Here is a 14,599-nt window from a genome sequence, read left to right on the forward strand (position 1 = left end):
ACATGTCTAGCACGCTGTAACTGTGTCCAGCTGAACTGGGCCAGATTTATGTGCAATTAGGAAAAAAGGAAACCAAAACAATTTCATTTTCATTTTTGTTAATATCAAAACATCTTGTAGCAGCATTAAGTTTTAACTGAAACACATAGAACAATGAAAAAATAAAATAACTGGAGAAGTAGTGATCTGATAGAAACTGCATTAAAGAAATAATATGGACTTTCTCACTTGCATTTTTTCTGGATTAAACTATTCAAAAATGTATGTTTGAATGTCCCCACTTTGGCTGTTCATAAGCCACAGGGAGGTTTTTTTGCATGAACTCTTCAACCTGAGAGTTTTAGCAGAAAAGCTTCTTTACAAGGCTTAATTAAAAGCAGGTTTAAGTCAGGGCCCTCACTCAGTCTGGGTTTTATTTTGGCCTTTGCTCTGTGTCAGAAGTCAAGTCCCAAAAGAGAAATGAAGGTCATTATTGAGTCAAGAGAATATTTTCTCCTTCATTCTAAGCCCAACTAAACATGTTTCAGGTTTGGGTTTAGGTATCTCCAAATGAGATTTTATATAATATGCACCTAAGGGTGAAACACAAGAAGATGCTAATCATGGTGTCTAACTTTGCCCTACATAATAAATAATGTGCCAAAAGCACACTGCAATCTTCTTTGCGTGCAACTGCTTTGGTATGGGAAATGTACATTCTAAACAGATGGAGTTCACAGTGAGTGTACTTCTCACTGTCAGATGTTCACCATAAATGCAGCGTCATTGTCATGAAGCACGGTAAATAGTCATGCAGCCACACTATAGAATGCACTGAGCAATGTACCAAACAGAACTGCACTGGCAGATCTATCAGAAAACATTCAACCTTTTTTTTTCCAGAATGTTTTAAGTAGTAGTTTCTTGGAGACTTTTGACATTGAATACTAGGCTAGTGGGTTTTAGAGCATGCTCTGCTTAAAAGCAAGATTGTATTTTAGCATGAATCGCTATAAAAAAGTTCATTCCTATCAGTCATTCTAGTGCAAGGAACAAGGACCAATAGCCAAGCAGTTAATAACTTCAGCTAACAGGAAATGTATTATGTTATCCTTGGTGGTTTTGTAACTGGACAGTAGGCACAGCCTAGTGCATCCTGTTTGCAACCAATAGCAGAAGTAGATGCAAAACTGTGATATTTGTCACAAGCATTTCTAAGAACAAAAACATGGTGATGCTTTTCAAAAGGCTTTTCAATGTTCACCAGATGTGGAGCACATGTGACCCTTGAATATGAAAGAATAATGTGACAATAAAGTTGAATCAATACAACATGTGCCAGTAATCACACCAAAATGACATGCAAATGTTTTAAAAACAAAAATATGTAAATTATTTTTAGTTCTTCGGGACAGAAAAACCTGGCACCTGGTCATCCATGAGTTGCTGTTTTCATCCTCATTTGAAAGCCCATCTGCTTGAAATATGTTTCTCCCTGTGTGAGACAGCATCTAGCTTTTGTATTTTTACGTAAAGAAATTCCATTCCTGTGCCATTACTTACTGAAAACAATTAAGAGATAGATTTAGAAGATTTTAAAAGATTTAAAGCTTTCCTCTGCCTCTATGTATTTTATGAAAATAAAACTCCTATGAATAACACATGCAGGAAAATGATAAGAAAATTAGTGCCAGGCAAGAGTGCTTCAGTGATGTCTTAAAACTATGTCTCCTCTTTTGACTTACAGAAGGGAAATATAATGAGAAGAGGCACACCACTCCATGCTTATCTTTACTACTCTAAGTCTACCCATCAGATAGTAAAGAAACAATTCATTTTTTGCTAGTGATCATTTCTGAAGGAGATCTTGCTCAGGCTATGGATGAAACACATATGCACACAGTGACAGGCTAGGAAACAATTAATTTCACAGAGGCAACAAAACCATTTGCAGATGCTGATGTTTGAAGTTCAAACTGATAATCTTACATGGGTGAATTCATACAGAGAAAAAATTTCATTCCATGTTGCTCAAAAATTGTATGAAATCAGAACCCAAAGCAAAACATTGAATTTTTGCAAGCTGTTAACAGACTTCCCCTAAAACACATGGTGGCTTCCCAATCTATACATTTGTTGCCAATGCTTGCAGTCAGACTCCTACAAATTAAATATGGGCACATATGTCTTCAGTATATTCGACCTCTACTCTGCAGATGAAACTAAACCAGCATGCAAAGCCAAACTTGGCCTATGCCAGTGAGTGACACTGCCTTGCAGCAGCAGCACCGTGTGTCCTTGTGCAGCTGCTTCATCTCTGTGGGGGCAATGAGAGCATATTGTGAACCATTTCTCTCCTACAGCAGGTAGCTTCTCAAACAGCCTTTTCTTCCACAGGATAGAGAAAAAGCACAGGTTTCCTACAGCTGTGGCAGAAGCCAAGGTCTCACCAAGACAAGCTTGGAGAAACAGTAGATAAGGGACACAGAAGGTGCTGAGTTGCTCTAGAGGCTCTCCAGAACTGTGAAATTCAGATGTTTCAACTTGAATGTTGTGTACTGACTTGTTGAGCATTGAGTATTTTTTTGTGGAATTCCAGAAATTAAATAACCTGGTCAGAAAATAGAGTCTGGGGAAAAACCTACATAGAGAGAAGCAGGATAATCAAATAAAGTGAGAAAGCTAAGAGAGCTTTTCACTTCTTTTTTTTTCTTTTTTCTTTTTTTTTTTTTTTTTTGTACAAGAACATATATTTTGACACTTCTCCCTATGAATCATATAGTTACAATCAGAAGAGTTATGTCCAGCTGAGGCTACTGTGCAGCAGAGATAATGAACTTTAACTAGTGGTACATGATACCAAGAACTTTAGCTTCTTAAGTATTATTTGTTTGGGATGTAAGCAGAGACTTGCAGAGTTTTTTTCATAACTATATCTGTTAAAACAATGTAAGAATGAATGATTTTAAAAAATATACTTTCAAAACCAAACAGAATCATGCCAGTGAGAGCCTGGTCACCAGGGACACCAAAGCCATAATTAAAATATATGTTAATGAAAAGTCAGTTGAGGATCTGTGCCAGTCTTCCTCAGGGATCCTTTATGTTAACCACGCTCTGATACTGTAACAGGAAAACAATATTCTGAGCAGATACATTTAATGTCTACAGCTATTAATAGTTACAGGTAGCTTAATACAGTATCTATATCTTCCCAAACTCAACTGTCTTATCTCTGTTTCTGTGCTGCAGAAGAATATTGGGTTAAGAAATTCAGATAATGCCAGAGACAATTTTTTTTTAAAACCTGAAAGAAAATGCTCCTTATTTTTTTATCAGAGAAGAACATTTCTGCTCTATTCAGAAAAGGCAACAGTACTATGCAAGGGTAAATCAGATGCAACTATGAAACATGCCTGAATCCTTTGCTGCCTATGGCTTAGCAGCTACCTCATTTTCCCTAGACCTAAGGATGGGTAGGGAAGAAATACTGGAAGAAAAACTGATAAATAGAATTAAGTAATGTTTGGAGAGTTTCTCATCTCTGGCACATTACCTTCTCCTCTTCTCTTCCAAGTGCCCTCATTAAAAAGAATTTGAAACTTTTCCCTTCCCCAGAGACTCAGATTATAATTTATTACTTATCTGTTATCTACATTTTATTTTCCTGAAGAATAAACCTACATCAACCTGACAGTTGTGCTGAATGGCAATGGTTTATGGACCAAGTAATTTATTTATTGTAACTATAACCATATGTTTTAACCTGCTACAAAATCATGAAATACTTCCCATCAATAGTCAGTCCAAGTTAGATTTCTATACTGAATTGCTTAATGTGAATGTACAGCATTTCTGTACTTCAAACAAATAGTGTGAGGACATAAACAGCAGTTAAATGTATTCATGCCTTATTAGACACAGCTGCACAAATGGGCTGTCATATTTCATTAGAAAATACCATACAAGTTTTACGTGTGTACAGTACCCTTCATTTCTGCAGGCAACACCACTACTTTAAATTACAGAACACTCACAGAACAACACGCTATTTGTTTTAAAGGCACACAAAGGCAAACAATCTGGGATGAGGTGGTGCAGGGGAAACATCCTGGAAATTTAATTTTTTCTCCCATGCCTACCACATTTTTATTTAACAAAGCATTTTTATTAAATAGACAAAAGAGTAAACAGAGACTACAATGCTACAGAAGCTTCAGAATAGGAAATGCAGGTGATTTCTAGTATGGAGCAAATACTTCCTTCTGCTTTTTGGAGGAAGGTGGGATACAAATGAGAATCAAGCAGTCTTATTACAGTCTTGTTAAATGCACTTTTGTCAGGTCTATGGTATGCTGACTTTGATGCTCTTCTACTCAAATACGGTGCCATGGAGTGAAATAGGGAGGCTTCTGAAGAGGCATCTTTTTAGACAGAGAGAGTCCCTAAAGAAACCTCATGGCAATGTAAGGTAACTGGTAGCTGAAGAGATGTGAACTGGAGAAAACCTAAAGAAAGACAACCCCTAGAGGAAAATCTCTTTTCATTTCCCAGGAAAACTCATGCTTGGCAGTAAGTACTATACAGGCAGTGGCAAGTCAGATTTGATTTTAAAAATTATTCTCCATTACCTACTGCAAAGGTAAAATCCCACTAGTGTTTTGCTGGCCAAATCAGCATGCTGCTTTCAAACATGACTTGCTTTTCTAACCTAGAGAAGGAGAGCTGAGCCTGCCTTCTTTGCTGGAAATGAGCAAACAATAGCAAGCAAGTCTATATATATACAAACAATTATGTTATAATTTATAATGAAAAAAAATCTACCATGGCTCCACAGCTAGACCAGCCACAATCAGCTTGTTGTGTACTAGTGTCTTTTTGTGTAGCTTCCTTTGGCAGAGGGGTTTTCATTGAAAACAACAGTATTGTGAGTTCTCCAAGACACTGCCAGTTCCACTTCACCACATAAAAGACAAAATCTTAAGTCAGAAAAATAAGTTAAGTCCCTAGACCACCCTGATCTTAGCTGGTCTGAAAGCTCAGAAAATTAACACCACCTTGTTTTTCATCAAATAAGCAAAATCAAATTAAAGAATATACTTGTTTTCCTGCTGAAAATGCACTTCTATTTCTATGCATGATCCATATGCTTGGAAATATCTGACCCAAGGAAGTGTGGGGGGCCTGTTGAAAGTTAATAGGACTCATGAACGTGGGGAGACAAACAGTGGCAGCCCCACTGTTAATTTTGGATATTGCCCACAGTAAAGTTTTCCACTAGCTTTCAACTGTGTTGTTTCTCTGCTTTCTTCTTGCTAGTCTGTAGGAAACAATCAAGTATTTCCTCCAAAGGAAGGAAAACCAAACTGACAGACTAATATAATCACACTCAAACTCACATATACAGTGCTGGCACTATCAAACTGGTTTGCAGATAAGAGATTTGATAGGTGATTATTGCCTTTGAGCTAAGAAACCCTATGACAAGCAGTTCCTATGAATAAAGTTCTCACTATACACTGTGTTTTGTGGTGTTGACTTCATTATTATTACAACAGTATCTGTTGGGAGGGAGGATACAGGGGCTGTAAAAATAAGGCAATGCTCATTTCCTTTAAGACTACAGTATAGTTAGTGAAAGCACAAAAAATCCAAAGGTAAACACAGTTTGGCTCTAAAAAGGGAGCAATATCCAATTACAATTATTAGCTAAGAAATCCTACATATCTCAAGAAAAACCCCTTGCCTTTCCTACCTAGCCTATGACAAGCTGAGTGAACCATTTTGACCGAAAGCATTAAAAAAAGTACACTGAACAAGTATTTTTATCAAATAACTATGAGTAGCATAGTGAATGAAATATCACAAAATAAAATGCTAGAATTCAAATGGAGCTGTCTACTTCCCCATCTCTATTCATATATGACTTTGCCTGCCAGTAACACTCAATTAACATCAAACTGATGAGCTTATTAGTAGAGACTTAACACCACAAAAACACACTTGATTCAGTATTCAGCAAAGCCTTGATAATTAACTTGTCTATCAGGAGGCTGATGAATGGGCATTGCTAATGGGATTTCTGTAGTTAAGAGGCAAAAAGATGAACTAAAGGAATCTGCAGTCTCATACTGCTTACCTGTGACCACAAAGCAACATCTTAAAAGGCACAGCTTACAAGTCCCTGCCTTCCAATATAAAAGATGCTGCTGCCAAGAGTTCTTGACTCCTCCACTTTGTTGGATCCAAAATAATGCATGCCATTTTTCTGTGGGTTAATAAGCCATGACATTTGTCCAGGCTATTGGAGACAATTGCCATGTAGGAAAAGTGCTTTTTAAAACATATTTCATATATGACAGCCTATCCTGTACAAGTAAAACCAGAAAGAAGCTAGACAATTTTTTTTTTTTTTTTTTGTGAGGGTGGTACAAATCTCCTTAAGAAGCAGGCACTGGAAACCAGATCCTGCATCTAAAGGAAACCAGGTAGTAGGCAACTCATCACTGGAGCACTGTGTAGAGCAAAGCAAGGACTTACTGGGAATACATGCAACAGAAGCTTTGCCTCTTGGAGCACAATTATCAGTCAAAGAATAAAGGACTTACTGGGAATACATGCAACAGAAGCTTTGCCTTTTGGAGCACAATTACCAGTCAAAGAATAAATGATGATTTATTCAATATTATTAATACTGCATCTCCTCACTACTCCTCTGCATATACTGGGAGGGATTGTGGGCACCCACCTTTTGGCACAGTTAATATCAACTCTTTCAGAAAGTAAGGAGTTAATGTTACATTTTAAGGAGGAAAGTCACAGAGGAGAGAGAATGGCAAGTGACAGGCAGGGCCATAGCTCTGCACAGGGATTCCCAGATTGGTGAAGGACTCTGGGTTTCTCTGGTGGCAGTGTTCATATGACACTGGGAGTAATGCTGCCTTCTGCAGCATGGGTTAACCAGAGAGCAGCTGCCATGTAACCACAACATGTGATTTAAAAAACCTGGCAAGTAAAAGGTATTAATTGCTTAAACCTCTAACAAAAGAAAGTGCATTCGTGTAGAGGGGTGATAGTGGTTTTCTGCTACCCTCCCTGAAAACCTGGCTCCTATTACAATAATTTATACATTGGGATTCTTTTATTTTACAAGAAGTATTTTTGATTTGTACATAGAACATTAATTTAACAGTTCCAATTGACTTAATATGTTTCGCCCCTTCCCATAAGGCTTTAAAAGTTTTTCATATGTTGACATTTGTTCAGGTAAGAAAGCCATTTCTTCATTTAGTGCTCATTTTAGAGGTTCTAGGTGACCTGTGTCTGGATACAAAATATTAGCCCTTTCAGAGGGTGAGGGAGGGAGATCTTTGTGTTTTAAATGAGAGCCATAATGGCAATACTTGGCAATTTTCAGACCAAATACTTGGCAATTTTCAGACCATTTCTTTGACAAGAATACTGAAAGATATTCTTAATTCCCATGTGCTATGGTAACCACACTTAAAATATTTTAACCCCTTGTCAGCCAGAGTTAGAAAAACTTCAAATAGTTTTCTTTCAACAGATTAATAAACTGTCAATAAAGACAGCTTCTGTTTACTCTCAAAGCACTTATTGAATGTTAAAACAATCCTTAACTGTATCTTATTTGTACTTTCAAAGTAGTCTGAGCAAGAGCATTCTACATACAGGAAACTATTTTAACAAGAAGAATTCTACATATACATATAGAATAAAATAATTTATATGTGTATATATATGCACATACATATCTTTCTTTCTGAGCAGAACCACTTGGAATGCCTTAATCCTGGCATGTCAACTGGGAAATGACCCATAACTAAGCTCCCTAAGCCCACGGAATATGGATTATAGCCAACAAGCTCCTTCTCTATGGAGTGTCATAGATGGTGACACAAAACCAAACACTCTGAAAAGAACTCATCACTTCCTCTAACTTAGTTCACTCTTTTACCTCTATTGCTGTAGTACCAAGATGTCTCCAGCAATTTAGGGCTCTGCTTTATTGAAATGTTTAAGAAACACATAAACACAACTGAATTCCAGTTAAAAACAAGGTAGCATGAGCATAAGAGTCACTGAACAAGCAAAAGGAATTGAGACCATGTGAGACAGGTGTCAAGATACTTCATGGTTTGTATATACCAGTTTTTATGAAAGGCCATGAAATTTAATATAAATTTCATGTAGAATAAATACTTAAGAAGTTAAAGGAAGAATCCAAATGGGTTTGCATGTAATGGAGTTGACTGCAGTGTAAATGCAATAAGGCTAACAAACAGATGGCTAAATAAGAACTAACAGTAAATAATTTGAAAGCTTAAGTAATTGATACATTACTATTTTTACTTAATCAACAAATTACATTTGATTGTTTAGTTGTGTAAGACAGAATGTGTATCAGTGTCCAAACTACAGTTTCATCCAAAGATACCAAATTCCAGAGGATGACCTTTGCAATCACCATGGTATCATGCAAGACTCCCACCAAGACAATTCATTCCATATGTAGCTTTATGTTGAAAAGTAACTGAGCTAATTTCAAGATTTATTTTTAAAATGTAAAATCTCTAATTGTGGGCAGCTAACACTATGGGTCTTTCCAAATACTGTTGGAATATCACTTCTGAAGAGATTAACTGATCAGCATTGTAGGCCACCAAAAAGATAATTTATTGCACTGAGCTGAGCTATGTAATTATAAATTACACATAGAAAAAGCAATATAAATAATAACAACAAGGAATGTCACTGATCTTAATCTAGTCTTTGTAGAAGTGAAGGTCTCTCAACAGCTGACATTAATTACTCTTGCAGAGCAAGAGCAAGAACTACAAAAGCTTTTCTGTTTTCTCACTTCTTTCTAGTAAACTGCTTGCTTCAGCAGACCAAAGCCCATGCTTAAGCTCTTGGTATACACCAGTTTAGAGTCAATAAATGTTACCTAGTGACTACTGTATACTGTAGAAAAGCTGAGGAGTCTAAAAACTACATTGAGTTCTAGGCAGGGAAAATTTGTAAGCAGTCTTAAGAGTTTCCAAATGTATTGGCAAAGGTTTCTGTGCAGGCATGCGTGTGTGAGGAACGCCTAACCTATTATGTGCAAATAAATAATAATGTCACCCTTGATTAAGTAATGAGTTGTGTACCTTACATTTGTAAAAATGGTAAAGAATCACAGCACAGGATGACATGGTTACTAACACCCTAGCTATTAAATCTTGCTACTAAAACATTAACTACAATATAAAATACTCAGCAGTGTTGTGATTTTTCCACTCCTTTTTTTTCCCGAATTTGAACACTAATATTCATAAGAGAATGATGTCATTGATTAAACTCATAACCGCTTTCTGCCAAAAAGAAAATAAACACATTGGAATGACATCTGGCATTAAAAACATGTTTCCTTAAAAACATGTTTATACTTTCTGTTTCTCAAGACACCAAGGACAACAATAAAATCTGTATTCTGACAAATTTTACAGCACCAAATTAGTACTAATTAGTACTTGGAATTTTAAACATGAAAATATTGTACTGTCAAGAGCTCTCCACCTAAGTGTATGTATACAGCTTCCACCACCAAAGTATTCGACCTACTTGTATTACTACTAAGAGTGACTAAAAATTCCAGTTGCTTTTGCTAAAATATTAATGTACTCTTTTTTATGGTAGCTGAAAGGACTTTTAGTCAGATAGGCATCATAAAGGTAGTTATATCCCCTGATCTATAGGATGAAACTGTGAAAGTGTTAACAATTATTGGTTATGGATTGATTTTGTGAATTTGTTTGGTTTGTGGGTTTTTATACTATTCTTTATTATAAGTTTAATTCAAATTACTCTTAAGATTATGTGACATTAATCAGCATCACAAAACAAAATTTTGACAGTTCTGAGATCCAATGGTAGCATCATGGTTTTTACATCAATGCTGATGCTGTCTAATTTCCCAGAAAATCGTGAAATGTTGGACAACTGATGCAAAAACTTTGTGGCACAAAAAATCTCAAGAAGCAAGATTTCCCTCTCCAACACTATAATAGCAATGAATTTAATAATCTTTCAGATACACTTATTTTTGTCAATTCAGCTATTCTAAGACAACAATGCTGGTACATTTGCAGTTTTAGAAGGAAGTTTACCCCAGACATCTTAAAAAATAAGACAATGTCCTCATCCTAAAGAAGAAAGACAGCTTCCTCTTTTGGGAAGGGTCACTGAAAAAAATCCTAATCTTGGAAATTAAATGGCAAGAGTTAATAAAATAAGACTTCTACTCAGTATGACAAGTACTTTACTCTTAAATCTTGAGAATAAGTTATGCCAGAAGGATTCAGCAAATTCCAAGAGCAGCACCCAACCTCAGCAATTTTAGAGTAGTGCCATGCAAAGAGGAAAGACATTTTCCTTTGGGGCACATTATGGTCCTATTATCACTATCTGCTGGGTACTTTTAAACTGAATTTGGAGGCAAAAATCCCTGCTCAGTAAATATATGAACAGTATATGTTAAAAACAGCAAGGTTTTTTTCTCTCACAGTGTCACATTTTGTTTACTCTGGAGAGAGCTTCTCCTGTGCTTTCGTATTTCATGGGCCCAAGAAAAGGAACAGCTAGAGTGGCAGAGCTCAGAAAATGCAAAAGGCTTAAGTGCTTTAACTCAGAGGTTTAAATCCTCTCCCCATAAAGACACACATTTTAGAGGAACAGGGAATATAGCTAAAAAGTATGGAGTGGCAACACTCTTTCTTTGTTACCTCCCTAAATATTAAATCTTCACTTGCAAGGAAACAAGGCTGTCACATGAGGAATATTGGAGAGTTACAGGCTGTGTGGTGCAGCATTTGGTCTCTGTTCCCTTTCCCATTTATCAGTTTTATGGATGGTTAGAACGAGGAAAAATAGAAAGAGGATCTCAAGAGAAGAAAAATGCAATGGGGTAGGATATCTCCTAGGTAAATAGGACAAGCTGTTTCAATTCACACAGAATTTAAAACTCCTCAGTAATGAAAGCTCTATCATGTGCAGAGGTAGAGCAGTAAAACAGAGAAAACCTGTGATTGACAAAATGAATCACTTTGATGCATTACTCTTAGATTATGATCCTCTTTCCTTTGAGGTCAACACTATGATTCCATTGAAATCTAATTTCACTCTCAAACTACTCATCCATCCCAGTAAAGGAGAGAACAGCACTGTGCTAAGTATGCAGCTGCACTTTTAGCAGACCTTCAGTCAAAATCAAACTTCCTTGATGCAGATGTAAAAAATTTAATGAGCCAACATAAGTCTGGAAAAATATAGAGATTTTAGTTATGACAAAATAGTAAAGTGGGCTGTTTTGACCTCTAGCAGACCATTTTTTGAACTAAGTACTTGCAATTGAAAAGGATAAATCAAGGAGTAGAGAGAAAAAGAAAAAACCAAAAAGGTTATTCAGTGTAATAGTTAGACAAAAGGTTTCTTATTAACAATGTGTTTTTTTCTGAAAAGCACAAACTAGATTAAGCAGAGAATCATGAGAGCCATCAGAGAGAGATCCAGTAACAACAGAAATTCCAGCACTGTGCAGATTTATTTTTTTGGGAAATCTGAGATTCTAACATCAACTGTTTTTACTGCATTATCTCCTTTAGCATCAGCTGGAATCTGACATGAATCCATCAGCAGAAAATCTAGAATTCCTACATTGTCAGAATCTAACAATATTAGTCTCAGTAGATCTTTTACAAACAGTTGTCTTCAATGTTGTTCCAATATACAATAGAAACAATATTGCTTTCATGTTGAAACAAGTACTTTTTATTGAGGATTCTTTAAGATTTATTATTTTAAACTATATGAAACATAACAAATATGCTAAAGAATTTCTCAGTAGTACTGCTGAAATAAACTATCACAGCACCAAATTTAGGGCAGTGGGCTATGTACCAACCATTCACAAAGTAATGTCCTGACTGATTTTTTTAAAATAAAAATATCTCTAATGTCTTCTGGGTCTCAACACTTTGCTGTCCCTACAAACCCCTGTAAACAGTGCAAAGACAGGCTATGCACTCAGAAGCAGATAATGCATGTCAGATTTTCTCTTCAAAATAGTCTATATAATTCAAAATAACTATTGCTTGAACTATTGAAAACAAGTATGTGCTTAAGGAACGGTTAGAAATGCTAGCCTAGAAAGTTTGCTTTGGCTAACACAGTTTACCTTAATATGATGGTGGAAGGCGGAGGGTATAATCCAAAGCCACCTACGATTATGAGAGTGCTTGTTAAACATTTCTTTTTCATGAAATATGTAGTTTGGTTGTTCCTTACCTCTGTTTTCCCATTCTCTGCTGATTTACTGCATGGCTTTTATATAGGCAGCTGTCTGTTGTTGTGAAAACAATGCTGAACTTGCAGCTTTATTTTAATTCTAAAGCTGAACTGGTTTTAAGATGGAACTTAGCCAGCATCTGAGAAGAGTTATGTGACATGACTCACTGTGGGAGAGAGAAGGGGACTATGGGCTGTCAGTCCCATCCTCTACAGAAAAACTATAGAATGGCTAGAATGAGTTCTTTTACCTGAGGTGTTTTTCCTTTTTTTAATAAAGAAATTTACGTATGATACTCCAAAATATTTCAGTCTTACCAAGAGACAATAGTTTTGAAAGTGAATTTAGACAAGAGCTTGCTACTAAGTTTCGCAGTTTTTTGCTTTCCAAACCTTGCAGGAAGCCATTGACTACAAAGCTATGAAATGAAGTATGGGCATATTCTTCTTGAAGGACCAGGGACTGTACCCTGCTGCCAGAGATGATGAGGAGAATCATTTTGGTTGGTTGTACCAGACACCTGATTTTTACAGAGGTATCTGGTTTTCACTCATTTAAAGCTGACTCATTAACTTCATTGAGAGTTTACTCATCCAGACATGCCTCTTGTTAGGGTTTCAGAAGATGGTTAAAACAATAAATAGTACAGGAAGAAAAGTTTTGAGCTTTCTGTGAACTTCAGCAGAAATTAGCTTTACTAGGTGCTTAGAAAAAGCTCCTCTTTTGTTTGGTATATCTCCAAAGGTTAGTAGGATAAAGTTCAAAATACCACTAACTCTTAATTTCCTGAGAGCAATCCAAATGTGATAGAAAATGGTATGTAAATAATACTGTGGTCACAGACAGGATGCCATAAAAAATGTGATGGTGGGAAAAACTGAGGTTAGATGACAGTTTTGAACAAGAGAAACCTCACTCTCCTGGTGTGTGGAATTTCCAACTCAAAAAATTAAACAAGTTTTACACTTACATAGTAACAAACTCCTCTCTGCATTTGATTCAGCATGTTACCTCAAGAAGCATATAATGATAATGATAATGATAATGATAATGATAACAACAACAAGCCTAGGCAATGCCAGAATCAATATCTTCTTGAAACTTCATATAAATGTAAAACTGTCACCCAATTCAGATTACTGATATGCTTCACCTTTAATGCCTACTCTTTTGTTTATATAAATTCTTAGACACAGCTATAAAAGAATAAATATGTAGGTTACTATTCCTTTTACCCATTTGGTAATAAGGAACAGCTCCTTAGCAAGACATCCCAATGCAGTTCTTCATAAAAAAATACAAGCTACAGAATGCAATGGAAAATCAAAATATTAAACATACCTGCAGAAGTAATCGCTCAAAGGCAAGGAAATTGTCCCATTTGGAAGTTTGGGGGTGTTTCAAAGTCTGGACTGTGGCCAGCACAAGCTGTAGAAGACCACAGTGGTTCTCCAAAGCTTTGAGATTGTTTCGGAAAAGCTGAATGTATGAGCTGAGCTGTTCGGGGGTGACTCTGCCTGTAGAAGGGAAAACAGGACACAGCATTCAGTGGAGACAAATGCAAAACTACATTTTTTAAATTACTGTGAAAAGGTTATAGAGAACTTTAGAGGCCTCTCCACTATGGATCTGATCTTAGCTTTGCTGCAATCACTGGGAGCTTCAGCTGCAGCAACAGGTCTGGAAAAAGACTTACATCATCCATGAATTGTGCCTTGAGATATGCAATATGGTAGGTTTTTAACAATGTACAACAGATGGTGACATAAAGGGTAATACTTTTGTTTTCAGACAAAGAGGGACATTCATTTCAGCTAGGGAAATAATATTTGATGACTACTTCTAAACAATCTTTCTGTTTTTACCAGAAGTCCAATGGCAATTTGTGAGCTTTTTACTTTACAGCAAATTCAAATCTTCTCACCACTTCCTGAGGGTACATTTTTTGATTAGTCTTGACTCAAGAAACAGATATAATGTTAGTGATGCAAGGAATGACTTTTGGAGCTGTTCTTGGAAGGGACATTTCCAATGTGTGACCCTTCAGTTTCTGACATGCAGTAACCACAGCATGATTTCACCAGCTGTTTGAAAATAAACACCCCAATGCCCACTCATGGTCCTGTAGATCTTTTCTTATTAGAAGAGCATGAGGGGCACCATTTGGGCCAGATGAACATTACAGGATTAGCTGTTTATTCAACATTAAAATGCCAGCTGAACTGCTCAAGCAACTTGTATTTTGGAAGGGATCTCTTTCAGGAAGGAAGG

General features: G+C 36.4%; 1 protein-coding gene across 1 annotated transcript in view; it reads right to left on the reverse strand.

The window, feature by feature from the left end:
* Nucleotides 1–14,599, reverse strand: part of SCFD2 (sec1 family domain containing 2) — a 328,968-nt gene that overhangs the window by 266,025 nt on the left and 48,344 nt on the right. Inside the window, exon 4 of the mRNA XM_054291689.1 lies at nt 13,670–13,845. Within this exon, the coding sequence (XP_054147664.1) occupies nt 13,670–13,845 (176 nt within the window). The remainder of the gene's footprint in view (nt 1–13,669; nt 13,846–14,599) is intronic.

Source organism: Melozone crissalis, unplaced genomic scaffold (assembly GCF_028551555.1).
Source record: "Melozone crissalis strain CALT ecotype California unplaced genomic scaffold, PUWL_Pcris_2 ptg000006l_1, whole genome shotgun sequence".
Lineage (NCBI taxonomy): Eukaryota > Metazoa > Chordata > Aves > Passeriformes > Passerellidae > Melozone > Melozone crissalis.